Consider the following 27,942-nt stretch of genomic DNA (forward strand, 5'->3'; position numbering starts at 1 on the left):
TACCTGGGCTTTATGTTTGATATAAAAATTCTCATTTTATATTTATAAGATAGATTTTGTAAACAAATCTTATAATTTCTGTTCATTTGTATTAGTGTTTTTTCTCATACATTATGCACTTTCTACACTTGTTCCTTCAATTCCTCGATTTCTCTCTTTAATTTCTTCTCTACTGATTCTACACACAAGTTTTTCAACTATTCGTTATATATAGAAAGTTTTGAAGTCCCTAACTATTGCTTCCCTTTTCATATCAGTGATTTAATGTCTGTAGGATTTACAGACAGATGTAATTTTGCACTGATAACTTGAATTCTTATATATTATTTTAAAAATGGCCTCTTTAAATGTTTTTTCCTATTTTCGTTCTAAAAAGGGTGTAAATAAAGGCTGTGGATTTGAATTGAATAGAGAAGACATTATTTAATTACATTGTAATGTTCAACTCAAGTTCAACATAAAAGTGATGTGTTGACTGTGAAAAACTCTGTTTTCAGTTTTGCTTATCCTTTTCCTCATATTTCTCAAAAAACAAAATAGAACTGAGATATGAGCCAGCAGTTCCACTCCTGGTTATGTATCCAAAGAAAAAGAAAACACTAATTGGAAAGGATACATGCATCCCAGTGTTCATAGAAGCAGTATTTATAATGGCCAAGATGTGGAAGCAACCAAAGTGTCCATCAACAGATGGATGAATAAGAAGACACAGTGTACACACACACACACACACACACACACACACACACACACACAATGGAATACTACTCAGCCACAAAAACGAAAGAAATATTGCCATTTGTAGCAACATGGCTGGACTTGGAAGGCATTATGTTTAATGAAATGTCAGACAGAGAAAGACATGCATGATATCATTCATATATGGAATCTAAAAAAATACAACAAAACGGTAAATAAAATAGATGCAGAGTCCCGGAAGAGAACAAATTAGTGCTTACAAGTGGGGAGAGGAGAGGGGATGGGGCAATAAGAGGAGTAGGGGATTTAAAAGAACAAACTATTTTCTATAAAATAAGCTATAAGGATATATTGTACAACAAGAGGAATACAACAAATATTTTATAGTAAGTATGAATGGAATATAACCTTTAAAAATTGTGAATTACTATGTCATACACCTGCAAATTCTGTAATACTATATACATCAACTATACTTCAATAAAAATATGTGAAAATTTAAAAACAAAGTATACAATTCAGTGAGATGTAACTCATTCACAATGTGGTGTACCCATGGTTACTGTCTAGCTCCAAATCATTTTAATTACTCTAAAAGGAAATCCTCTACCCATTAAGCAGTCATTGCCCATTCCTCCCTCCCTCCAGCTCCTGACAATGACTCATCTGTTTCTGTTGAATAGATTTGCCAGCTGTCATTTTTAATCAGATCAGCCTGTATTTAATAAAGTCCTATAAACAGATTCCAAATGTATCTGACTTAAGAGCCAGCAGAGGCTCCCATTTTAAACTATAATCCACATATGAGATGTATGAAAACTGAAGTGATGAAATAGAGCAAAGGGTTGGACAGAAGCAGTGTCTAAACATTGTGGTAAGTAAGGAGATTCAGAGATCTAGCACCCAAGTACCCAAATACTCAGTATTTCAAATGCTGTTGGAGTGAGGGAGGGTATAGCTCAGTGGTAGAGTACGTGCTTAACATGCATGAGGTTCTGGGTTCAATCCCTAGTACCTCCATGAAAAATTAAATGAATTAACCTAATTACCTCCCTCCCCCCTCAGAAAAAAGTAGAAATAAATGCTATTGGAGTCCACTTTAGTAACATCACTGACACTGGTCTTAAACTCATCCCTGTTATTACTTGCTGTGTCTGGGTGGAAATGCTACTGCCCTCCTTTGGACCTAGGATTCCGCATCTGTAGATCAAAAGATGGGACTAAACGATTTGCAAAATTTCTTCCAGCTCTAGCACTTTGTTATAACTCATTTTATCTTCATCTGTTCATTCCAAGGCATGACAATATTAAAATCGCTGACTTCTGTGCTACATAAAGACAAAGAATTCCCCTACCAAGAGGTGTTTGACCCTGCCCACTTCTTGGATGTTAGTAGCAGCTTTAAGAAGGGTGACTGCCTCGTGGCTTTCTCAGCAGGTAATAAAAGTTACTTTCCTAAGGTACTCTAGGGGACAAGTTACCTTTTGGGGATCACTTGGAACTTAGATAATGACCATTCTGGGGCTGGTAAAATTGCTCGTTTCCCATAATCACAGGTACCACTCTCCTCTCTCATCATCCATCACCAATATTAGAACTTTGAGGAGGTGACCCAGTTCTCCTAAAGTGAGAAAGCTCAAAAATAAGTTGGTTGAATTCTGCCTCTAGATGTATCACTGAGCTACCCACGGGCTCCTCTTAGCAGGTGAAACTCATTTAGACTTCTTTTGCCTGCCATGAGTAAGGTATATAGGTTAACAAGTTTGAGTATTTTCTGTGTGATATCCCTCACTTTCCAGGCTGAGCTCTGGGGTTGCAAGTATCCAAAGCACAGAATGGCACCAAAGTGGCTCACATCCTACTTAGGGAAGCAGGTTAGTAAACAGATCAATGTAATTCATTAAGCATAGTGTTGTGAGAGAGGAGAGCACAGGCTGCCAGGAGACCAGAGGGGAAGCTGCCTGCTTTCTCATCACTCGTACCCCACAGTGAGGCCTAAAATGGATAAGCAGCATTCTAATAGCAGAAAGATAGCTGCCTCAGAGGAACAAGGAAAGAAGAGAGGACAGGGCACTTTTACAGGAACAGGACTTTTCCTGTAGATTGAGAAGATTGGAAACTATCATGGTAGTGTCAGGAAGTTCTTGGGAATGTGGCAGGATACTGTGCAGTGGTTCCTGAGCACCGTGATCTTCCTCCACTCTTGATCAGAGGTCTTGGATGTTGAGTCTTCACAGCTACAGTGTGTGCTGATTTCTGGCTCCAGAGCCACCTTCATTTATTCAGTGGGTTTTGATGCCTGCTTTGGGTCTTGCTCTGACTATACCGAGATGTCAAGGACTGAGCCCTCTCCAAGGAATGCACATTTCAGCATAGCAGAAAAATAAATAAGCAGAGAATTTCAACTCAAGGTGATCCGTGCTTCAGTTGAAGTGTGAGAATGATGCTGAGGAAACCCAGGGTGGGCAAAATTCTGTTGCCTGTGAAGATCACAAAGATCATAAAGAGGAAATGACACGGGACCTAGGTCCTGAAGGAAGTATAAGAGAAGTGCATCTTAGCCAAATGGAACAGCACAAGACAAAGCTAGAAACTCCGTGGTATGTTAGGAATTGATGAGTGGATATGGCTAGTGCTGAGACTAGAGGGTATGAAGAATGGAAGGAATGATAGGGAGCATCAGACTGGGAACAAAATATGAAGGACCAGTTTAATCCATATTTGGACCTCATCCCATGGAACAGATGGGAGAGACATTTAATATTTTAAAGTGGGAGAGTGACACATTTTGACACGTGCTTTTAAAAGCACAGAAAGGTAAAAGAATCTTTGGCTGAGTTTCGTGCCAGAGGTAGAAAGGGAAACAGATAACACAACTTCCCTCCCCTCAGTCCTTCTATCTTCAACCCACCTGGACAAGCAGAGTTGGGGGGGTGTTTCTACGAAGATTGATGGAAATTGGAAATGGAAAAGAGCAGTTACAATGTGGGAATACATAATGAAGTGCTTGATGTAGAGCTGACATTCAAATATTTGTTGAATTTAATGTTCAGCATATTAGGTGACTAGTGAGTGGCTCCATCCTTCTGTCCATCTGTCTCTTAAACCATCCTTCCAGCCCTCTGTCTAGTCAGTCATTCATTAAATAGTTACTGTGTACATTTTGTTACAGTTCCAAACATACTGGTCTAGGAACAAAACCCCTCTGTGTGTTATTTTCAAGAAAATGAATGTATCTTGGAGAGGGCCTGGCCCAAATGGAGCTGTTTTTATACCTGACCAGTATTTTAAAGAAATTTACCCTGGAATCTGTGGTTGTCCCAAAGGTTATCAACACCACTGTGATTTCTAGCAGGTTTGGCCATGTGCCGCCCTTGTACCAGTACTGCTTCACCAATCCGGCTGCTCCTGTGCTGTTGTCTCTAACTCCCCCTTTTCTTTCTTTCAACCAGGAGTGCTTTCGCTGACCTCCCATCTCATATCTCCTCATTCCATCAATATCCAGTGAACATCCAGCCTCCATTGTAGGTGAGATTCCTGAATTTTATTGAATAAATATATGCGCTAACACTTCTTTTGGCCACCACAAATGCTAACACTTATCTAATACTGACTTAGTACTATGTTATCACTGTGAAACACAGAAGAATGAGGAGTATAAGCCACTACTCAGCCATTTGTCCTCTGCATGTTCTAAATAAAATACCTCAGTATTTGCTGAGCCTGTTCTCAGACTTTCCTTCTTTGTACGTAATACAGGTAAGAAATGGAAGAAAATAGAGTCCAAAGAGGCCTTACTTCTCCTTAATGATGAGCACTGAGGTACATAGGGAAAGAGGCCAGAAAAACTCCCTTGGCTGAGTGTCTCCTACAGTTACTTGAGGTTTGGATTTGAAAGTGAGAGAAATTGTATTCAAGAGCAGCTCCAACCTGTAGGGAAACAATGAGAAGATCAGCAGTGGGAGAAATGAACAATAAGGGTTGGAACTCATTTCTTGGCTTTGGTGTCACTGTGAATGCTAATTAAAGACATACCATGTTCTCATTACTACATGTTTCAAGGTTACAGTCAAATATTAACATATGCTTTCATTTTCCTAATCATGTGTTCTAAGTGTTATTCTTTTCTCTGTGAACAAGAACAAAATTTCTGAAAGGCATTACCAAATTCTGTTTTTTTCTATATCCACCAGATTGTTAAGTGTGATAGCAATTTGATGCTATGATCCTGAAGTCTCTAGTTTCATATCATCGTTAAAGCGTAGACAACTGGTAGATAAAGGATATCTTTGGGACTTCTCCCTGAAACACCAGTGGAAATGAGACTTAGAAATTCCTATGGCATTGGTATTAATTTCTTGATTTTGAAGGTTTTATTATTATATGGGAGATTTGCCTTGTTTGAACAAAGTAGGTACTGAAATAATTCAGGTCTTTGGAATCAGGTCAGCAGTTTGCCCTGAAATGTTTCAAAGTAAAATAATTCTTTGTGCATACCACCGAGTTCCCTCTCTGACACATGTGTTTGTTTAAAAAATGTGTGAAGCCAACTATTGGCTCATATCCAGAATAAACTAGTTTTTCGTATACAAAGACTCAGTAACATTAAGTTTCATGGAAATGCAATTAAAAATTTTAATGAGCTATTCTTATACAGCCAACAAAATGGTTAAAATGAAAAAGACTATACTACAGGCTGACAAGAAAGCAAAGCATCTGAAATTCTCAGAGTAAAACTGTAAATTGGCCTAATCATTTGGATAATTTTTTGGCAGTGTTTACTGGAAGTAAACACATGCATATCTAGCAGTTCCATTTGTAGGGCTGTACTTAACAGAAAAGCAATACATTGGGATCTGAAGAAGACATGTATAGGAATATACTTAATAGCAGCAGTCAGAATAGCCCCACATGGGAAGAAACTAAAACGTCCATAACAGTACAATGGAAAAAAGAAATAGAGTCCAAACAGGCCATATTCAGGAAACTTGGAGAACATCAAATAGGAAAAGTACCTCAAAGTCTACATGTAGGCACATCATGTTCAAAGGCAGAATATAAAGACAAAGAAAATACCTTGAAAGAAGCCAGAGGAAGAAGCAACCTAAATGTCCACTGACAGATGACTGGATAAAGAAGATACAATGCAAGATACAATAAACCTCCTAGAAGAAAATATAGGCAAAACATTATCTCACATACGTTTCAAAAATGTTCTCCTAGGGCAGTCTACCCAGACAATAGAAATAAAAGCAAGAATAGACAAATGGGACCTAATGAAACTTACAGGCTTCTGCACAGCAAAGGAAACCATAAGTAAAACAAAACACAACCTATGGAATGGGGGAAAATTTCTGCAAATGAAACCAACAAAGGCTTGATCTCCAGAATATATAAGCAGCTCATATGACTTAATAAGAAAAAAACAAACAAACAAATGGGCAGAAGACTTAAACAAGCAATTATCCAAGGAAGACATACAAATGATCAATAGGCATGTGAAAAAATGCTCAATATCACTAATTATCAGAGAATTGCAAATCAAAACTACAATGAGGTATCGCCTCACACCAGTCAGAATGGCCATCATTCAAAAGTCCACAAATGACAAATGCTGGAGAGGCTGTGGAGAAAAGGGAACCCTCCTACACTGCTGGTGGGAATGCAGTTTGGTGCAGCCACTGTGGAAAACAGTATGGAGATTCCTCAAAAGCCTAGGAATAGACTTACCATATGACCAGGAATCCCACTCCTGGGTATATGTCCAGAAGGAACCCTACTTCAGGATGACACCTGCACCCCAATGTTCACAGCAGCATTATTTACAATAGCCAAGACATGGAAACAGCTTAAATGTCCATCAGTAGCTGACTGGATAAAGAAGATATATATTTAGACAATGGAATACTATTCAGCCATATAAACTGACAACATAACGCCATTTGCAGCAACTTGGATGTTCCTGGAGAATGTTATTCTAAGTGAAGTAAGCCAGAAGGAGAAAGAAAAATACCATATGAGATTGCTCATAAGCGAATCTAAAAAAATAAATAAATAAATAAATACAAAACAGAAACATACCCATAGACATAGAATACAAACTTGTGGTTGCCAAGGGGGCGGGGGGTGGCAAGGGACAGACTGGGATTTCAAAATTGTAGAATAGATAAACAAGATTATACTGTATAGCACAGGGAGATAATATACAAGATCCTATGGTAGCTCACAGCGAAAAGAAAGTGACAATATATGTATGTTCATGTATAACTGAAAAATTGTGCTCTAAACTGGAATTTGACACAACGTTGTAAAATGACTATAACTCAATAAAAAATGTAAAAAAAAAAGAAAAATAAGACAAAAATAATATTTATTTTTACTTTGGATGCAGAGAATGAGGGTTAGGTCAGACTGTTAGAAGGATCATTGTAGATTCTAAAGAATGGAATATAAAAATATTTTAAGATCAAGAAAAAAATAAATAAATAAAAACTGTCTCTGTTTTCAGATAATATATCTATCTAGGTAGGAAATCCCCCAAACTGAACCCCTTCCCCACCAAAAATCCTCCTAGAGTTAATCAACAATTGCAGCAAGGTTGTAGGATCCATTTTTTGTGTAATAGTCAATTGGTATTCTGTATATCAGCAATGAACAATTGGGGTTTGAAATTTAAATCAGTATTATTTACCTTAACAGAAAAATGAAATACTTAGATATAAAAATGGACAAAATATATATACATGATCTATATGAAGAAACCCACAAACCTCTGATTAAAGAAACCAAACATCTAAATAAATGGAGAGCTGTTCCGTTTTCATGGATAGGAAGACTTAATATTGCCAAGTTGTCAGTTCTCAATTTGAACTATAGATTCAATGCAATCGAATAAAAATTCTTTAAAGTTTTTTTTAGATACTGACATTTTGATTCTAATTTTAACAGGGAGAAGTGAACATCCCAAAATCATCAATGAAATATTGAAGGAGAATTATTAAGTCAGGGTACTGATTCTTTCTTACCTCAAGGTTTTTTTTTTTATAAAGCTACAGTAATAAAAAAAAAAAAAGCTACAGTAATGAAAACATGTGGTATTCATGGAAGAATAAGCAAATGGATCAGTGAACCAAAACAGCCCAGAAATAGATCCAGACAAATATAGTCAACTGATGTTTGAGAAAGGAGCATAGGCAATACAATGGATAAAAGGTAGGCCTTTCAAGAAAAGGTAATCCTTTCAAGAAATGTTTATGAAACAACCGAACATCTACTTGCAAAAAAAGAAAAGAAAAAATCTACACACAGATCTTAACTGCCTTTACAAAAATTAACTTAAAATGGATCTCAGGACTACATGTAGAATGCAAAATATCAAAACTCTTAGAAAATAAACTGATAAAAAATATAGATTACATTGAGCCTGTTCATGACTTTTTAAATATATCACCAAAGCATAATCTATTTTAAAAAGGAACCCTCCTATACTGTTAGTGGGAATGTAATTTGGTGCAGCCATTATGGAAAACAGTAAGGAGATTCCTCAAAAAACTAAAAATAGACTTACCATATGATCCAGCAATCCCACTCCTGGGTATATATCCAGAAGAAACTAATTCGAAAAGATGCATGCACCCCAGTATTCATAGTATATACAATAGCCAAGACATGGAACCAACCTAGATGTCCATCAACAGAAGACTGAGTAAAGAAATTGTGGTGTGTGTGTGTGTGTGTGTGTGTGTGTGTGTGTGTGTGTGTGTGTAAAATATATATATAATGGAATACTACTCAGCCATAAAACAGAATAAAATTTGCAGCAACATGGATAGACCTGGAGATTGTCATTTTAAGTGAAGTAAGCCAAAATGAGAAAGAATAATACCATATGATATTACTTATATGTGGAATCTAAAAAAAAGACATAAATGAACTTATTTACAAAAGAGAAACCGACTTGCAGACAAAGAAAACAAACTTATGGTTACCAGGAGGGAAAGGGGATGGACAGAGATAAATTGGAAATTTTAGATTTTCAGATGCTAAGTACTATGTGTAAAATAGATAACAAGTTTATACTGTGTAGCACAGGGAACCATATTCAGTATCTTGTGGTAACCTATAATGAAAAAGAATATGAAAAGGAATATATCTATGTATATGTGTCACTGAAATATGTGTACACCAGAAATTGACACAATATTGTAAACTAACTGTACTTCAACTAAAAAAAAATTTTAAATAAAAATAAAATAAAATTGCTTCAGAAAAATAGTAAAATACTTAGAAATAAACCTGACCAAGGATGTGAAAGACTTATAGCTGAGAGTTATAAAACATAGATGAAGGAAATTAAAGATAATTTAAAGAAATGGAAAGATATCCCATGCTCTTGGATTGGAATAAATATTGTTGCAGTAGCCATAGTACCCAAAAGCAATCTACAGATTTAACGCAATCCCTATCAAATTACACAGGACATTTGCAGATACTAACTACTATATATAAAATAGATAAACAGCAAGGTCCTGTATAGCACAGGGTACTATATTCAATACCTTGTAATAGCTTATTGTGAAAAGGAAAAAAATACATATATATAAAACTGAATCACTGTGCTGTACACCAGAAACTTACACAGCATTGTATTCTGACTATACTTCAATTTTAAAAGAAAGAAATGAGCTTCATCAGAAGGAAAGTGGAGTAAAGCAGGGACACTCTTTTCTCAAGGAATAAAAGTGTTGCTCTAAAGAAAGTGATGGCATTTACTTTACCTAGAGTAAGCTGGTTGGCTCTTTTAGATTTTAGAGCTCTGTGACAGTGGCAGCAAATTACTGCTTCTCTTTGTTCTAAATAAAGGTTACACTGAGTCTTGGACTCACTCAAGTTTAAAGATTATGAAACTAAACTCTTTGATCCCCATTTTAATCAATTGATACTGTAGCTATTAACTAAATCAGTACATTTGGAAATTCACTGACTAGCATGAGTGAGAAAACATTGGATCATAAAGCACATTCAGCAGATGTGGTGACCTTGGTGAACTGAATGATTCAGGAGACGCAAGTCCCAGTCTCAGCTCTACCACCTACTGTGTCCTTGACACAAGTACTGAATCTCCAAGGCCCAGTTTCCTCATCCATAAATGGAAATAATTTTACCTTACTCAAAGGAAATTGAGAGACTTTTCAAAAGAGATATGGGTTTGAAAATTCTCTGTTACATGAGGAATAAAACATGAATCCATGTAAATATGAGGAATAAAATATTTTGTAATTAGGTCTTGACAAAATCTTATTTTTCCTTACTAAAAGAGCTTAGAAATAACTTCACTAATCAGTTTAGAACAAATAGGATGATATCTCTGTAGAATACATGTTTTGTAAAGCATTGTCATTAGTGATGTATATCATTCCAGTCGTATTTAGATTCTCATCATCACTAAATGTCATCTGTCAGGTCTGCTTATTGTGGTGGTTCTGTGAGGTAGGTTAGTTTATTGAAGTTCTTGTCTCCCATGCTTCACTGAATCCACACCTACAGTTCAGGCCTATAGAAGTGGAGTCAGGTGGCCATTGAGGATCTGGTCTCAGGCACGTCTCTGCACCAGTGAGAACATGAACTTTCTTTGACCTGTACCAGACCCAAGGACACCACCAGGCATATTCAGAACTACACCTGCCAGCTGCATTCTCTGGTCTCAAAGTCTTCTCCTGGTAACTATGCAACCATTTTGGAATCCAGCCAGTCCTTACTTAACAGGAACCCTTACTTGCCAGCTCCACATATAACTTTTGATAAACAACTCATGTAACTAACTGTAACCTTGCAGTTTTCCCATGTAGAAGCCTCCACAATTTTGTAGTCCAGTGGAACACAATTCAGGTTCTTCTCAAGTCTGTATATTCCAGTCTGCAGTCCTAACAAACTCGCAATAAACACGTTTTATTTATTTATTAAGGTGTTTAAACACTTGAAGCAATTGGGTCTCCATTTTCTAAAATTTTGGTCAACACAGTATATACTTCATTCCATTATTTCTGACAATTGGAGGTTCCAAAAGACGACAGAAGCAATTGTGTCTGGAGGCAACTGGGAGGTTTGAGCCACAGTTTCTTGAGCCTTCCACACTAAATTCTTGTGGTTGGCTCTCCCCTCAGCTACCTGAGCAAGTTTTACCTCTGCAGTGATGGAGAGCGGTGAATCCCTGTCATTTATTCCTTCTCTTGAGAATCTATGACCCTTTTATACTTGGAGTTTTGAAATCAGCTGGTAGAGTCCTTAAGTTCAGAATTGAAGTTCTCAGTGATGCAGAAACACGTCAGAAACCCCATTCATAATGACCATCTGGATTCATTTTGGATCCCTGAACCATAGTTACTCCACCTTGATTTGTAAATGATCTTAGAAATGTCATCACTATTTTATGTATGGGCACATGTAATGTTCGTGAAACAGCCTGGGACCTGGGACCTTTACTGCAGTGCTTGCACCTAGACAAACATCTCTTCGAGCAACACAATACAATGAAACTATAAAAGACTGAAAGTAACTGCATATACTTATAACTGCATAATTGCAGTCAGGGCAATTATGAACAATAAGATACATAAAGGCAAAAACCCAGCTACCAGTTCAGAGCTGCCAGGAGCAAAAGCACAGTACTACACATGACTCCTGCACACAGCACCACCGAGGAGATGGGTAGGCGACCTAAGTCACCCCTCTGGCTCAACCCACTGTTCCACCCCTACCCTCACCTTGCTTAAGGAGCCAGCTTGCCCCTCCTTGGGAAGTGAGCAAGGGAACCAGCTTCTTGTTCTTGCTCCCTTGTTCTGCAGCACAAGTCCCAGTAAAGCCTTGCCTGAATTTCTTGTCTGGCCTCATATCAACTTCTGTTGATTAAACAGTCCAAGAACCTGAGTCTGTAACCTTAGTACAGTGAATTAAAATACTTTAACATCTTTCATTTTCAAGGGCAAAGTAACCAAGTGTTAGATATAGCATTGGAAAATAAACTTTGTAGAATAAATAACAGAGGCATACAAAACACTGTTGTCCTCGAAATCATACATTCCCAACTGGTCATTGATTTGAATCCAGAGTTATGAGCCTTTTTTGGTATCAAATTATTTATGTCAGTGATTCTCAATCCTGGCTGCACAGTGAAACCACTTCTTTAAAAATTATTAGTACCTACACCACAGCCCAGTACAGTTAAGAATCTTCAGAGAGTTGTTACTGAACACAGAGAAAACAAGACTAAAGGACACTTTCTTTTCGTTGTTAACAGTGGGACAAAGTCCACACAGAATAGCATACAAAGTGGGTGTAACTGATTGGTGTCTCCTTATACCTCAGAGGCACAGGCTGAATTAGCAGGGACTGTTATAAAAGCGTTAGATTTCAGGCCCACAGCTGTCTCAGAAGAGGAGGGGGAGGAGGTGTTCATGGATCCAGTTGTGGTCCTGGTGCTCTGTCTCTCCTGTTTGCTTCTCCTTTCACTCTGGATACAGAGCTCTCGGAATGGGAAGCTCCCGCCTGGCCCCACTCCTCTCCCAATTCTTGGAAACATTGTACAATTAGATATTAAGAACATCAGCAAATCCTTGAGCAATGTAAGTAGGTTTTATGCTCCTCCAGTGTCTTTTAAAGGGTAAGTAAATTCAGTTCAATTTTAAAAATAATACATATTCCTATGGGCACACAGTCAAAATAGGTCATTATGTAGGAAATTATCCCAGCAAATTTTGATATTTCTATTGCCGTTTCAGGTATGTCATTGTCATAAATACAGAACAAAATAGTGTGTTTTGTGGGTAGAGAAACCTTTGGGTCTTCTTAGGGTCTTTGTATTTCTACCTCTTCCCCTTTTTATGGATGGGAAACAACATAGTTGGCAAAAAATGACTCCTATCCATTGTGCCCTTTGCTAACTCTGTGTTTCATTTCATTGTCTTTGAGATAAGTTGTGGAATAATAATGGTAATGTGAATGATTCTTTATAGAAATGCGATTTGTATCTTTAGAAGATGCAGTTACTTATTGCCCTCAGGGTATGGACCAGTTTTGTGTTTGTTAAGAATCTCATTTTCTGCATCCTTGATGGCATATGTTTTGATTCTTTGAACTGGTTGTAAATCCCACCAGTTCCCTCATTTATGAGTTAAAGGAAATCATTGACACATGTGTTAATATTTGTGTGAGTTGTGATTTTCCCCTTTTGCTGGCCAAATCTTTGTGTAACTTCGCATATGCCTATTCCTACTCTCTTGGGTCTTTTGTTACTGTTATATTTTTTCTTTTATAGGCCCATGTGATAACCTTACATTATAGTATTCTCACTCCTGGTACAGGATTTGACCTTGTCTTTATCCCTGCTGCTTTATACAGTGCTTTGGCATGTTGTCAGGCACTTGTGTTGAGTGAGATGTGGGGGGAGGATGGAATCTTGAGCTCTCCAGGTTTCTGGATTCAAGGACGAGAGGGCACATCTTCCTCAAAATAATAAAAGTGGCAAAAGCGGTGAATGTTGCTTCCTTTCTTTGTTCCACAGCCACTTGCTGTGATTTGGGGTTGAAGGTAGTTGGTAAGTGAAGTGTTTTGTGATTAGAGATCTCCTTTTAGATATTATCTACTGTATAAGCTGTATGTTTTGTTCAGATGGCCACGAAAGTAGAACTTTTCTGAAGAGGCAAATTGTGCCCCATGTTAAGGAAACAGCTTGGGATCAGGACCAGCATAAGTGAATGGAAGAGAGGAGCAATCAGTCAGAGCCCAACTGGTGGTAACAGCATTCACGTGGACTCTGCATGAAGCTGCCATTTGTACCCTGTGAAGGCTACAGGATGGAAGATACTGTTGTTCCATGAGACACTACGTGTCCTGCAGGGCCTCTGTGATGCTTGATCTCTTTCTGTGTTAGTAATACCAGCGGATCTCAGACTAGGCTGGGCATTAGAATTATCTGAATTTATTTTTTTAAACACAGAATTATAGTATTCATCATAGGGCAAGGGAATCAGAATTCTCATCACTGCTACAGGTGATTCTGAAGAAGTCATTTGGGTGTTGATCCAAAGTTGGGCCTTGAGGATTGGTGTATTGATCAAGGATCAGAGGTTGAATAAGAGTTTCAAATTTGAATCCTCTATATAGTAGCCATGGAACGCTGGAAGTGAATTGGAATTCCCTGACCTCAGTTTATTTATAAGTGGGACAAGTAAACCTGCTAAAGGTGCTAATATAAGGATCGATTGTAATCTGTGTACTAATCACTCCGGCCATTGCCTGGGACATCGCAAGTGGGCTCTCTAACAATCACCATCATATTTATGTATTAGGTTCAGAAATATTTTAGGTTGTCTGTGGCAGAATAAAACCACAGAAGTAGGATGATAATACATTCCACATCAGGCACAGTATATTATCGAATATTGACTTCTCTTCTTCTTCCATGCATCTTCTTTCCTAGCTCTCAAAAGTCTATGGCCCTGTGTTCACTGTGTATTTTGGCATGAAGCCCACGGTGGTATTGTATGGATATGAAGCAGTGAAGGAAGCTCTGATTGATCTGGGAGAGGAGTTTTCTGGAAGAGGCAGTTTCCCAGTGATTGAAAGAATTAATAAAGGACTTGGTAAATGTGTTTGTGTTTAGGTTCAGCACTGGTAATGGAGGTGAGGAGGGTGGAAAACAGGAATTTGAAGAGCCTCTCCTGCCAAGTGTCAGCTCACTCTTGCTTCCCTAGGACCTCCCTCCTAGTCTCTGTTTCCTTTCCTGGTAGGGATCGTGTTCAGCAATGGAAAGAGATGGAAGGAGATCCGTCGCTTCTCCCTCATGACCCTGCGGAATTTCGGGATGGGGAAGAGGAGCATTGAGGACCGTGTTCAAGAAGAAGCCTGCTGTCTCGTGGAGGAGTTGAGAAAAACCAATGGTGGGTGATTCTGTACTCTGTAACTCTGACTTTAACAGAGTGCTCTCTCCTCCAGTGACGTCCTTAGAACATTTCAGGGGCAGCCACATCTTCCACATGGGTGTGGAGGAGGGAGGGTGTGAAGAAGAGAGAGCCACGGGGGCTTTTGTGTGTTTGTGCTTGTTGTGTGTGTACCCCATGATAGTGCACAGTGTGGGTATGAAGGTCATTTGCTCCTACTGTCTCCTGAACGTTGTTTTCCCATCAGAAATCACAAGGAATACTTTTGAGTCACTTCCTGAGTGAGTAGAGAACAATTTTTTTTTTATAGCATAAATGAGAATTATATATTCCAGAGCACTTCACCAGGGAATACTTGTTCAGTGGACATGGTAGGAATGACACACCCTTACAAAGCATGAAACAAGTGACATGTGCCTTCATTTAATTGGACTATATTTATATGTTCCGTCTCACAGACATGTTAGAGTTACTTCCAGGGCTCAGGCCTACAAATACTAACGCCATTTGTGGTTTTAATTATTTAGGCATATCTTAATGTAATTATCACCAATAGAGATTTCTCTATAAAGACAGCACTATTTAAAAAATACCAGCATTCATTGTTTCCTGTTAACTCAGAAGTCACTGGACTGATTTATATATTTTGAATAAAAATTTACTATGTCATAATTCTGCAAAATGCCAAGTTATAAAATGTTTTATTTAACTAGATTTGAACATTGTCAACACATGCTTACCCTGTTTTCTCTAGGGAGAATTTGGCTCTCTTTAGTTTGCCATCTTTGCCCCATCTTTATTGAATTTTGGTAATAAATGTGTGGTAATTATTTACCTCCCATTGCCAGGTGTAGTAACTTGTAAAGTGTTTGTCACAATGACTCTGATTTTCAGCTCATATTACAACCTACCCTGTTTTTAAATTCTTCCATATTAAGTGAAAGGAAAGACAAAATCAGATTTTACCTATGTATCACAAATACATAAAGAAACACCAAAGGCCTTCTAAGACACCCTCTACCAATCCAGTGAAAATAAAAGTTGTTTTAACACTTCAAGCCCTGGAACATTTAAGAGCCTGGGATAGAAGACACAAACTACACGTGTTTCTTTTATTCTAACTTTTACCATTTCTTCCCAGCACTTTTCGAAAATTTATAGTAAAAAAATACATATAACATGAGGTCTACCCTCCTAACAAATTATTAAGTGAACAGTATAGTATTGAGTATTGTTAACTGTAATCACATTGTTGGACAGCAGGCCTCTAGGACTTTTCATCTTGCATGACTGATACTCTACATCCACTGAACTGGGACTCTCTGTTAGGGAACCAAAAGGCATTCACTTCTTGATGAGTTTTTAATCAGGAACAACACCAAGAGTAATTGTTAAAGTGAAGTTTTAATTTGCAGCAAATAAGGAAACCATGGGGAGTCATTTCTCAAAGCTGTGGCTGCTTCAACATGGAAAGATTAGTAGTTTTATTGGGGCAGGGGATGAATATTCAAGCAGGAAGATTTTGTCATGTGTAAAGGCAGAAGTAATCTCACAGAAGCACAGTTTGGGGACATATTTCTTCACACATCACATAGTATGTTAACGGGGCTTGAGCTCTGCCTGGGGAGGAGAATTTAACATTCAAATGAAGCAAAGGTAACTTCTGCATGATTTTTGGTTTGTCTGCTCAGGCTCTAGTCTTGTGGTTGGGCCCAAGCTGATTTGAGCTGTTTTTTGAAAATGTATCTCTACCTGGAACCCTCCAAACCTTGAAAAAACAACTGAAAACCACCACCGCCACCAACACTGGGTATTTCCAAATGAGTTCCCTAGGAACACAGTGAGGTTTCTAGATCTCATTCTTTGCATGAGGTGCTCAAGGCCAGGGGTGACTGGTGACATATCCATTTCCTCTTCCTCAGACCCTGGAAACTAGCATTCTACTTTCTGTTTCTATCAGTTTGACTACTGTAGATAATTCATATGTAAGTGAAATCATGCAACATTTGTTCTTCTGTGATCATTTTTTTTCCACTTAGCACACGGTTCTCAAGGTTCATCCGTGCTGTAGCATATGACCAGATTTCTTTCATTTTTATAGCTGAATAATATTTCAGTGTATGTACTTATCACATTTTCTTTTTTAACAGCTTTATCTAGCTTGACATTTTAAGTCACATTGTACATCATCTAGTAAAGCACAGAGGTTCCATGATTTGAGGGTTCAGAAAAATTCTAACATAAATATAATTTATTCATGCAACTGATACCATGAGATTGCATTTGATTGCTGTCTGGATATATCCTCTCTTATGTACCTATATTCTTAACATTCATTAATAGGAAATAGTTTTCTAGTAAAGCCTCTTTAACTTTGGGTGGCAAAACTTTTAGCATTATCAGACCATTATATTCAAGTTATCTGACTCTGAGCCATGCAATTGTAATTATTCTCCCATTTGTGTGTTCCCCACCTGTGGGCATGGGACTTCAGTATATTGTGACTCTGCCCTTCATACTTGCCTCTTTGTGGTTCCTTCTTTATATCTTATTTGTAGGTCTTTTCTGGTAGATTCTGGTCTTTTTCCATTCATGATTGTTCTATAAGTTGCTGTAATTTTGGTGTGCCTGTGGGAGAAGGAGAACTCATGGTTTTTCTGCTCTGCCATCTTCATCAATCTCCTCTCACATTTTCTTTTCTTTTCTTTTTTATTTTCTTTATTTATTTTACTGAAGTGTAGTCAGTTACCATGTGTCAATTTCTGGTCTTGTAGTAATCTTTAATGGAAAAGAATATGAAAACGAATATATGTATATATATGCATAACTGAGACATTATGCTGTACACCAAAAGTTGACACATTTTCTTTTTATCATAATTGTTGGTGGACATCTAGGTTGTTTCCATCTCTTGGCTATTGTTAACATGGGACTTCAGATATCTCTTTGAGATCATGATTCAGCTATTTTGAATAAAAATTGAGATTGCCCAAAAGTGAGATTGCTGGATAATATAGTATATTCTTTTTATTTTTTGAGGAACTTCCATACTGGTTTTCATATTAAACAGTTTGACATTCCACTAACTATATACAAGGGTTCAATTTCTCCACTCCCTCACCAATATTTGTTATTTTCTTCCTTTCTTTCTTCCTTCCTCCCTTTTCCCTCCCTCTGTTCCTCCATTTCTTTCCTTTTTTGCCACGATAATGGCCATTCTAATAGATGTGACATGATACCACTTTGCTTTTGATTTGCATTTTCTAATGTGTACTGTAAACCCAGACAGTTATATTGTTTTTTCTTTTTCGTAATGCAGATGCCTAATTTAATCTTTGATTGCCAAGGCATCCATTTTAAAGAGGCATCTCCCTCAAAAATCGCTATCTCAAATAAACACATGCTAACCGCAGAACTAGATAAAGAGCTTCCACCATTGAGGCTCCTTTATCCTTGGTTATTTCAATTACTGACCATTTGGCCTATTTATTTTATTTCTCTTGTTCTTTAAATTCCCACTCTTATGTTTTAAATTCACCAATAGTGAGCCCTCAAAACCCTAGGCCCCAGCCTTTCCCCCCAGTGAGAGCAGAACCCCAGGCCCGTGTATGAGTAGTCTCTCTCTCCACTCACAGCCTTACGGTGTGTCCTCAGATATGCTGGCAATTTCCAAGTCTCCTGAGTTATAAACTATTTTCTAAAGTTTCTTGATGGTTATTGCTAAAGGGCTTTTTGCATTCCTAATAAGCATCACCAGGTCTGGTCAAACCACACCATTGGTTATTGATAGTCTGAGACCAGTGCAGAACATAATGATTAGAGATGTTGAGCATCTTTTCCTACATGTGTATATATGATTGATCGTTTTTATTTCTTCTTATACTTTTTTAAGTGAGCACAAGTTAAAGATATTATTTAACTTATTAATGAGAAAAATCAATTACAACCAGTTGTAATAAGGTGTTACTATCAATTCAAAGGAGAAGGGTAAAAAAGTGCAAACTTACTTACAGTAAAGGAATGTTGATGTGAATGTGCAAATGAAGACAAAACTAGCTTAGGAAAGTCAACTAAACTTCTGCTGGACAGAACTGAGTTTGTATGTCAATAGACAAGAATTATTTTGCATTGCTATCAGTTACTGATAATTTATAAGTTGTTGCATACAGCTCCAAGAAAATTCTGTCAGATAAAGCACAAGGGTGAACTATGGAGAATGTATAGTTTTCTGCTGGAGCACACATTTTCCATACAATGTAGCTGAACTACACCTCTATATCCAAATTTTGAAAAATACACTTTCTTCAAAGGATGTGCTCTAGACTCAGTTTTTTCCCTCATCTTTATTGAATTATAATTGATTATAACATTTTGTAAGTTTAAAATATATATGTTGATTTATGTTTATATTCTACAATATATTTACTACCATAGTACTGTCTAACCACTCCATCAGGTCACATAATTATTATTTCTTTTGAAAACATTTAAGATCGACTTCTTTAGCAACTTGTAGGTATATGACACAGTAATGTTTTCTGTAATCACAATCCTGTGCATTAGCTCCCCAGAACTACTTCTTCTAACTGGAAGTTTATACTCATTTGACTGGTATGTCCCCATCTCCCACACTCCCCAGCTCCTGGTAACCACCCTTCTATTCCTTGTTTCTATGAGTTTGCTTTTTTTAGATTCCACATATAAGTGAGATCATAGGGTATTCGTCTTTTTATGTTTAACTTATTTCACTCAGCATAATGCCCTGAAGTTCCATCCATGTTTTTGCAAATGCAAGCATTTCCTCCTTTCTGAATGCTGAATGATATTTCATTGGGTATGTGTATGTGGTTGACCCTTGAACAACATGGGTTTGAACTGTGCAGGTCCAATTATATTCGGATTTTTAAAATAAATATATACTACATTACTACATGTTTTATGGTTAGTTGAATCCTTGGATGCAAGAATGTGGATGTGGAGGACTGACTGTAAAGTTATACATGGATTTTTGACTGTGCAGGGGGTCAGTGCCCCAACTCCCATATTGTTCAAGGATCAACTGTATGTAAGTGACAAATATACATCTGTTTATCAGTGGATAATAGGAATAATAATAGGAATATAAAATAATTTTATTTAACCAAACTGAGACTATAGCCTGGGAGACACAGATTCAAGAAGCACTTGAATTGTGTTCTGTCAGGCTTCAAAATGGGGGAGGTTTATAAAGGCAAAACCCATACATAAGAGGTTTGTTAAGAATTATAATTGAAGATGGCAGGAAGTAAGGGTACTTGTTAAGGAAGGACTGGTTTGGGTCTGAAATGGTTGAAGAGACCTTGAGACCATAAGGTTCCAACTGACAGCTGCTAGCAGTTAACTGTGTTCAGAATGGCTGGTGGGTGATAAACTTCAGAAAATTCAGTTCTCAGCAATAAGGATTGTGTCTAAAACTACATCCACAATAGCCACCCAGTCCCATTTTGAAATCCTTAACTACAGTTACTGCATTTTAATGTTTAAATGCATTATATTCTTTAATGGTTAAAGCGTATGTACAGCGTATGTTTAAGACCACAAAAAGCTGTTCTCGGTATTATAAAATTCAAGCCAAATTATGTATAAGCCAGAATGACTTCCCCATACTTCAATATGTGAAAATTTCTTCCATTATGTTACGGACACGTAGGTTGTGTCCACATCTTGGATATTGTGAATACTGCTGCAATTAACATGGCAGCACAGAAATCTCTTTTATATCCTGCTTTCATTTTCTTCAGATACATAGCCAGCAGTTGGATTGCTGGATAATATGTTGGTTCTATTTTTAATATGTGTAGGAAACTGCATACTGTTTTACATAGTGGCTGTACCAGTTCACGTTCATACCAACAGTGGACAAGTGTTCCCTTTTCTTCAGAACCCAGCCAACACTGTTACCTTTAGACTTTTTGATAATAGCTATTCTAAAAGGTCTGAGTGATGTCTTATATTTTTGATTTGCACTTCTCTAATGATTATTGATTTTGAGAAACTTTTTGTGTACCCGTAAGCCATCTGTGTCTTTGAAAAAATGTCTATTCAGTCCCTCTGCCCATTTTTTAAAAATTGAAATATAGTCAGTTTACAATGTTGTGTTAATTTGTGGTGTACAGCACAGTGGTTCAGGTATACATATACTATTTTACATATAGTAGTTTCTGTCTGCAAATCCTGAACTCCCAATATGTCCCTCCACCCCCACCTTTCCCCTCTGGTAACTGTAAGGTTTTTTGCTGTCTGAGTCTGTTTCTGTTTTGTAAATAAGTTCTTTTGTGCCATTTGTTTTAGATGTGCCATTTGTTTTAGATTCCACAGATAAGTGATATTGTGTGGTATTTTTCTTTCTCTTTCTGGCTTATCACACTTAGTATGACAGTCTCCAGGTCCTTCCATGTTGCTGCCAGTGGCATTATTTTATTCTTTTTAATGGCTGGGTAGTATTCCACTGTGTGTGTGTGTGTGTGTGTGTGTGTGTGTGTGTGTGTGTGTGTGTGTGTGTGTGTGTGTGTGTGTGTGTGTGTGTGTGTGTGTGTGTGTGTGTGTGTGTGTGTGTGTGTGTGTGTGTGTGTGTAATCACAGCTTCTTTATCCAGTCATCTGTTGATGGACATTTAGGCTGTTTCCATGTCTTGGCTATTGTAAATAGTGCTACTATGAACATTGGTGTGCATGTATCTTTTTGAATTAGAGTTCCCTCTGGATATATGCCCTGGAGTTGGATTGCTGGATCATATGGTAAGACTAATTTTTGTTTTTAAAGGAATCTCCTTATTGTTTTCCATAATGGCTGCACCAAACTATGTTCCCACCAATATTTTAGGAGGGTTACCTTTTCTCCACACCCTCTCCAGCATTTATCATTTGTGAACTTTTCAGTGATGGCTATTTCTGAGTGGTATAAGTTGATAATTCCTTGTAGTCGTGATTTGCATTTCTCTGATAATTAGTGATATTGAGCATTTTTTCATGTGTCTATTGGCCAATTGAATGTTTTCATTGGAGAGATGTTTGTTTAGGTCTTTTGTACATTTTTTGATTGGGTTTTTTTTTGTTATTGTTATTGGGTTGTATGAGCTGCTTGTAATATTCTAGAAAGTAAGCCTTTGTTAGTAGCATCATTTGCAAATATTTTCTCCCATTCCATAGGTTGTCTTTTTGTTTATAGTTTATATGTTTATGTAGTATGTTTATAGTTTCCTTTGCTATAAGGCTTACAAGTTTAACCAGGTCCCATTCGTTTATTTTTGTTTTTGTTTCTATTGTCTGGGTAGACTGCCCTAGGAGAATGTTGCTGAGATTTATGTCAAAGGGTACTTTGCCTATGTTTTCTTCTAGTAGGTTTATAGTGTCTTGTCTTATGTTTTTAAGCCATTTTGAGTTTATATCTGTATATGGTGTAAGGGAGTGTTCTAACTTCATTGACTTACATGCAGCTGTCCAGCTTTCCCAACACTGCTTGCCAAAGAGGCTGTCTTACCTCCATTGTATTCTTGCCTCCTTTGTCAAAGATTAGTTGACCATAGGTGTGTGGGTGTATTTCTGGGCTCTCTATTCTGATCAGTTGATCTGTATGTCTGTTTATGTGCCAGTGCCATGCGGTTTTGATTACTGTAGCTCTCTAGTATTGTCTGAAGTCTGGAAGGGATATTCCTCTAGCTTCATTCTTTTTCTTTGGTATTTCTTTGGCAATTCTGGGTCTTGTGATTCCATGTAAATTTTAGGATTATTTGCTCTAGTTCTGTGAAAAATGTCCTGGGTTATTTGATAGGGATTACATTTAATTTGTAGACTGCTTTGGGTACTATGGTCATCTCAGCAGTATTAATTCTCCAAATCCAAGAACATAGGATTTCTTTCCATTTCTTTAAGTCATCTTTAATTTCCTTAATCAGTGTTTTATAGTTCTCCATGTGTAAGTCTTTCACCTCCTTGGTTAGGTTTATTCCTAAGCATTTTATTAATTTGGGGGATTTTTTTTTACTTCCCTTTTCTGATGTTTTATTGTTAGTGTAGATAAATACAAGACATTTCTGTGTCCTCTGCCCATTTTCAATTGGATTATTTTTATCCTGTTAAGTTGTATGAATTTTTAAAAATGTATTTTAGGTTTTAACCTCTTATCAGATATATGATTTGTAAATATTTTCTCTCATTTTGTAGGTTGCCATCATTTTGTTGATCATTTTGTTTTGCTATGCAGTAAATCTTGTTTGATGTAGTCTCCTTATTTTTGCTTTTATTTCTTGTGCTTTTGGTGTTGTATTAAAAAAATCCATTGCCAAGACCAATGTCAAGAAATGTTTTCCCTAAGTTTTCTCCTAGGAGTTTTATAGTTTAATGTCTTATATTTAAGTCTTTAATCAATTTAGAGTTAACTTTTGTGAGAAGTATAAGATAGGTATTATATTTTATTCTCTTGCATGTGAATATCCAGTTTTCCCAACACCACCTATTGAAGAGAGTATCCTTTCCATAATGTGTTTTCTTGACTCTTGTCAAATAATAGTTCATAGTATATGTATGGGTTTACTTCTTGGCTCTCAATTCCATTCATTGGTCTATATACTGTTTTTACACCAGTATGATTTTTTTTAGCTTTGTAATATAATTTGAAATCAGAAAATTTAATGTGTCCAGCTTTTTTCTTTGTTATCAGGACTTCTTTGTGTATTTGGGGCTTTTTGTCTTTCCATTTTAATTTTGGGATTTTTTTAATTTCTGTAAATAATGTTATTAGAATTTTGACCAAAATCACATTGAATCTGTAGATGAGTTTGTGTAATAAGAACATATTAACATTGCTGATCTGTGAACACTGTATATCTTCCCATTTATTCATGCCTTCTTTTTTTTTTGAAGTATAGTGAATTACAGTGTATCAATTTCTGGTGTACAGCACAATGTCCCAGTCATATTCATATCTTCTCTATTTCATCAGTGTCTTACAAGGAAACAGTGTACAGAGCTTTTACTTCTTTGGGTAAATTTAGTCCCAAGTATTCTATTGTTTTTGTTGCTATTTAAATTGGGATTAATTTTTTGTTTGTTTTTCATAAAGTTTGTTGATAATATATAGAAATGTGTGTTTTTTGTATTCTGCAACCTTACTAAATTCATTGAGTATTTCTATCAATTTCTGGTTGAATCTTTAGGGGTTGTTAATATATAAGATCATTGCATCTGCAAACAGATTTTTTTACATTTTACTTTTATTTGGATACCTTTTATTTTTTGTGTGTGATTGTTCTTGCTAGGATTTCCATCACTGTGTTCAGTAGGAGTTGTAAAAGTGAGCACAATCGTATTGTTTCTGATCTTAAGGAAACACTTCTACTCTTTCACCTTTGAGTATGATGTTAGCTGTGGTCTTATCATATATGGCCTTTACTATGTTAAGTAAAGGGATATGGAAGTGTTTTTATCATGAAAGAATTTTGGATTTTATCAAATGCTTCTTCTTCTTCTATTGAGATAATCATATGATTTTTACTTTTAATTCAGTTAATGTGGTGAATCACATTTATTGATTTACAAAAGTTTGAAAGAGTTGGTGAAGGATTGCAAATATTTGCCAGTCCTTAAATGTTTGTAGAATTCACCAGTGAAACCATCTGGTTTGGGATTTTTGTTTTGTTTTGTTTTTTGTTGGGAGTTATTACTGATTTGACAACCTTATTGTTTGGTTTGTCAGATTTTCTGTTTCTTTATGATTCAGTCTTAACAGACTGTGTGTTTCTAGAAATGTATTTCTTCTAGTTTATCTATTCCATTGGTGTATAATGGTTCATAGTAGTCTCTTCTTTTTTTGTATTTCTCTGGTATCAGTTGTAATGTCTCCTCCTGATTTCTGATTTTATTCTTCGGAGTCTTCTTTCTTTCTTAGTCTAGGTAAAGGTTTGTCAGTTTTGTCTGTTAACTTCTGTACTAGAAGTAGTAGTGGTTTACGTACCACCTCTACATCATTAAAGTATTCTGATTTTGTCTATATATTTACCTATATCAGCTAGCTTTATACGTACAAATGCTTTTGTATTGCTGTTCAGTGTCCTATTGTTTCAACTTTATGGAGTCCTTTTAGCATTTCTTTTAAGATATGTCTAATGGTGATGAACTCCCTTAGCATTTGTTCATCTGAGAAAATATTTATTTGTCCATTATTTTTGAAGAATTGTTTTGCCAGATATAATATTCTTGGTTGGAAGCTTTTTTTCTTTCTTTCTCTCTCTCTCTCTTTCTTTCTTCATTTTGAATTATTTCATCCCACTGCTTTCTGGCCTGCAATATTTATTCTTAGTAATCTGTTGTTAGTCTTAATGATGCTTCTGTTGAATGTGACAAGTCACTTTTGTCTTGTGGCTATCAAAATTCTTCTTGTCTTTGATTTTCACAAATGATTATAATATAGCTCACTGTATATTTCTTTTGTTCATCATAGCTAGTTTGTGTATTGGCCTTCTAGAATCTGGGTGTCACTTTTCTCCCCAGATATGGGAAGTGTTTTCCATTATTTCTTCAAATAAGCTACCTACCCACCTCCTTCTTTTTCTGTAATGTATATATTGATCCACTGGTTGGTGTCCCATAAATCCCTTATTGTCTCTTCACTCTTCTTCATTTTTTTCCTTTTGTTCTTCTGATTAATATCAAATGAGCAAAAATTTTGTGGTATATTGTGCTCTTCAACCTGCCACATTTCAGTTGTTATTTCTAATGTGTTCTGTCTTTGTTGACAGTCTCATTTTGTTCATGCATCATTTTCTTGAGTTTGTGGAGGAGCATCTTTATCACTTTTTAATAAAATTCTGTGTTCAGATAAGTGATGTTGCTTCATTTCTATAGGATTAGTTCCAGAGGTTTATTTTGTTCATTGTTTGAACCATTTTTCCTGCTTCTTTGTTTCATGACTGTGTGTTGGGATCCATAAATTAGAAAAAAATAGCTATCTCTCTCAGTCTTTATGGACCAGATTTACATAGGGCAAAACATTAGCGGTTATCTTGGCCAGAGACTTCTGGGGGCCTCTGAAGCTTTTTTCTTTTGGTGGATGCAACTTCTCTGGGCTTGTGTGTATAATTTCACAACTAGAAAAGCTTGTCAATTTCTTTTTCAGGAGCTGAGAATCTCTTGCTCTATTTGTTGTCTGTCTGTACATTGCAATTTTTCTGATTCAACAGGAGCAAGCTATCCCATCCTCCCTTTTCTCAGTGGCATCCAGCGTTTGTGAGCTCCCCCTCAACAACCTGAGCCAGGGTAGGCATATACCAATCCTTTGGGTAGTCCTCCGAAAAGCCAGAACACCAGATGAAGCTCCACTCCTCTCCCTTCCCCTTGAAGGAACAGTCTCTAGTGCACCTTTTTTAGATTGTGCTAAGCTATGCTGGCCATAGCAAATCACTACTCCCACCCTCTTTTATTCTCAGAGGTCCCAGACATCCAGACTGTTCCAGTCTTATCAGCCCTCCAAGTGAGATAGGACAGAAAACATTTCCTGAATCAGCCCTGGGGTTCACTGGATGGGTGCTTCATCGTTCTCTTCCCTATGATGGAGTAATCACACCTGGGACGTTCTTTTCTAGCATTGAGTTGTCCCAGCTTGGGGGAGGTACTGATGAAGGTAAAGTGAAATTGCACTTCTTATCAGTTTCATTGTATCTGTTTTCAGCTTTGTGCTCGCCTATGGTACTGTGACTTCTTAAAGGATTCTAATCAGTGTTTCTGTGGAGGAATGAGGGCTGGGACCTCCTGTTTCACCATCTTTCGGATATCCCTCTCCACTGTACTTTTGATTTAAGTAGTCCTCACTTACATTTATAGATGGGAATATGGGGTCTCTCTCTATATAATGAATTTTCTTTGATGATTTGGTTGCAACAAATTTATTTTACAGACCTCCTACCAAAAGAGAAAACCTTTCCTCTAATATAATTTCTTTACTGGAAATATGATTAACTTGATTTCATTGATGGGAATTTTAAAATTTATTAGAACATACTGTTCTAGCTATACAGGACAGTCAGTATCCCAGAAGTCTACATAGGGTAGCTTTGCTTAAATAAATTAATTTTTGATGATTATTGGAAATGGTGGACATCTAATTCTTTTTTCTTTTCTTTTTTTAAAAGAGCTCAGATTTTTATGGAATGTGCTACTAAAGGTTTAGTCAGAAAGACCAGAGCCCATGTCATCATCAGACTCCTTGGATTCTTCTTTCTTTTCTCCCACTTTCTTCCCCTCAGCTGGGTCAGCAGTGGTAGGGGGGGCAGGACCTCCTGCTGGTGCAGCACCGGCTGCTGGGGCAGGTCTGCCAGCCCCTATGTTGCAGATGGAAGCTCCCAATTTTAACATTGGCCAGAGTCTTTGCAAACAAGCCTTGTCAGAAAGGTTCCACATTTACACTGGCTGCTTTAATGAGGGCATTGATCTTATCCTCCATGACTGTCACGTCATCGTTGTGCAGAATGAGGACCGAATAGATGCATGCGAGCTTGGAGACCAAGGCCGTGGCGCGGGAGAGCTCTTAGGTGGGTGCTGCTGGGCGCGGTGTTAGTCACCAGATGAAGTGAGGGCCTCACCCCAACGTACCCTTAGCTCCCTTGGAAGTACCGAGCACCTTGGCGACTGCTGAGGAAAGAGGGTAGACATTTAATTCCTTTTTTTTTTTTTAGACATTCAATTCTTAAAGTTTCTTTAGCATTGAAATAAAAAAATGAAAGAACCTCAGTTACCAATTTACCTTCACTTATTTGAGATTTTACGTTTTATATTTGGTTTAGAAAAATTCAATTTATAATAATTATTCACTCATATTACATTTTATTGTTCATACAGTATGGATACTTACTGCTTTTGTACATTTGTTTTTTTCAAATACTTGAATTCACCTACAATCCCTTCCTCTCTTTAGCTTTTCCTCTACTAATTCTAACATCATTCTTTCAACCATTCATTATACAAAACCACTTTGAGGTATCTAATTATTCTTTTTCTCTCTTTATCAGTGCCTAATTTTCTATAGGCTTTCCAGACAGATGATATTCAGCCTTGCCACCTTTAGTTATGAAATGATATGAAAGTGCCCTATTAAGTGTTTCTGTCATTTTCCTTGCAAATTAGCAGGCACCTTGAGTGAAAAGGGTACAAGTAAAGGTAGAGGATATGACTTGAATTAAAAAAAAAAAACTATCATTTAACTAGTTAGGTTGAAATGGTGTACTCAGCCTAAGGTAAAAGTGATGTGTCGATTTTATGCTTGTTAAATATTTTGT

The 27,942-nt window shown here is 36.9% G+C and overlaps 1 protein-coding gene, 1 non-coding gene and 1 pseudogene across 6 annotated transcripts in view; 1 reads left to right on the plus strand and 2 right to left on the minus strand.

Annotated features, from left to right (window-relative positions):
* Positions 1-27,942, plus strand: part of LOC105084253 (cytochrome P450 2C19) — a 57,126-nt gene that overhangs the window by 9,869 nt on the left and 19,315 nt on the right. The window contains exons 1-4 of one of the 5 annotated variants that reach the window (XM_064488288.1): positions 2,015-2,136; positions 4,152-4,227; positions 14,177-14,339; positions 14,487-14,636. In XM_064488288.1, the coding sequence (XP_064344358.1) occupies positions 14,219-14,339; positions 14,487-14,636 (271 nt within the window). In that variant the 5' untranslated portion in view covers positions 2,015-2,136; positions 4,152-4,227; positions 14,177-14,218. Of the gene's footprint in view, positions 1-2,014; positions 2,137-4,130; positions 4,228-12,049; positions 12,321-14,176; positions 14,340-14,486; positions 14,637-27,942 lie in introns of those variants that run through there. The other 4 variants (XM_064488289.1, XM_010974315.3, XM_064488290.1 and 1 more) reach the window with 4 other exon arrangements.
* Positions 16,022-27,942, minus strand: part of LOC105084252 (uncharacterized) — a 101,499-nt gene continuing 89,578 nt past the window's right edge. Inside the window, exon 4 of the transcript XR_010381961.1 lies at positions 16,022-17,264. This is a non-coding gene — a transcript (uncharacterized LOC105084252). The remainder of the gene's footprint in view (positions 17,265-27,942) is intronic.
* On the minus strand, positions 21,217-27,531 carry LOC105084361 (large ribosomal subunit protein P1-like; annotated as a pseudogene).

Source organism: Camelus dromedarius, chromosome 8, assembly GCF_036321535.1.
Source record: "Camelus dromedarius isolate mCamDro1 chromosome 8, mCamDro1.pat, whole genome shotgun sequence".
In the NCBI taxonomy this organism is placed as follows: domain Eukaryota; kingdom Metazoa; phylum Chordata; class Mammalia; order Artiodactyla; family Camelidae; genus Camelus; species Camelus dromedarius.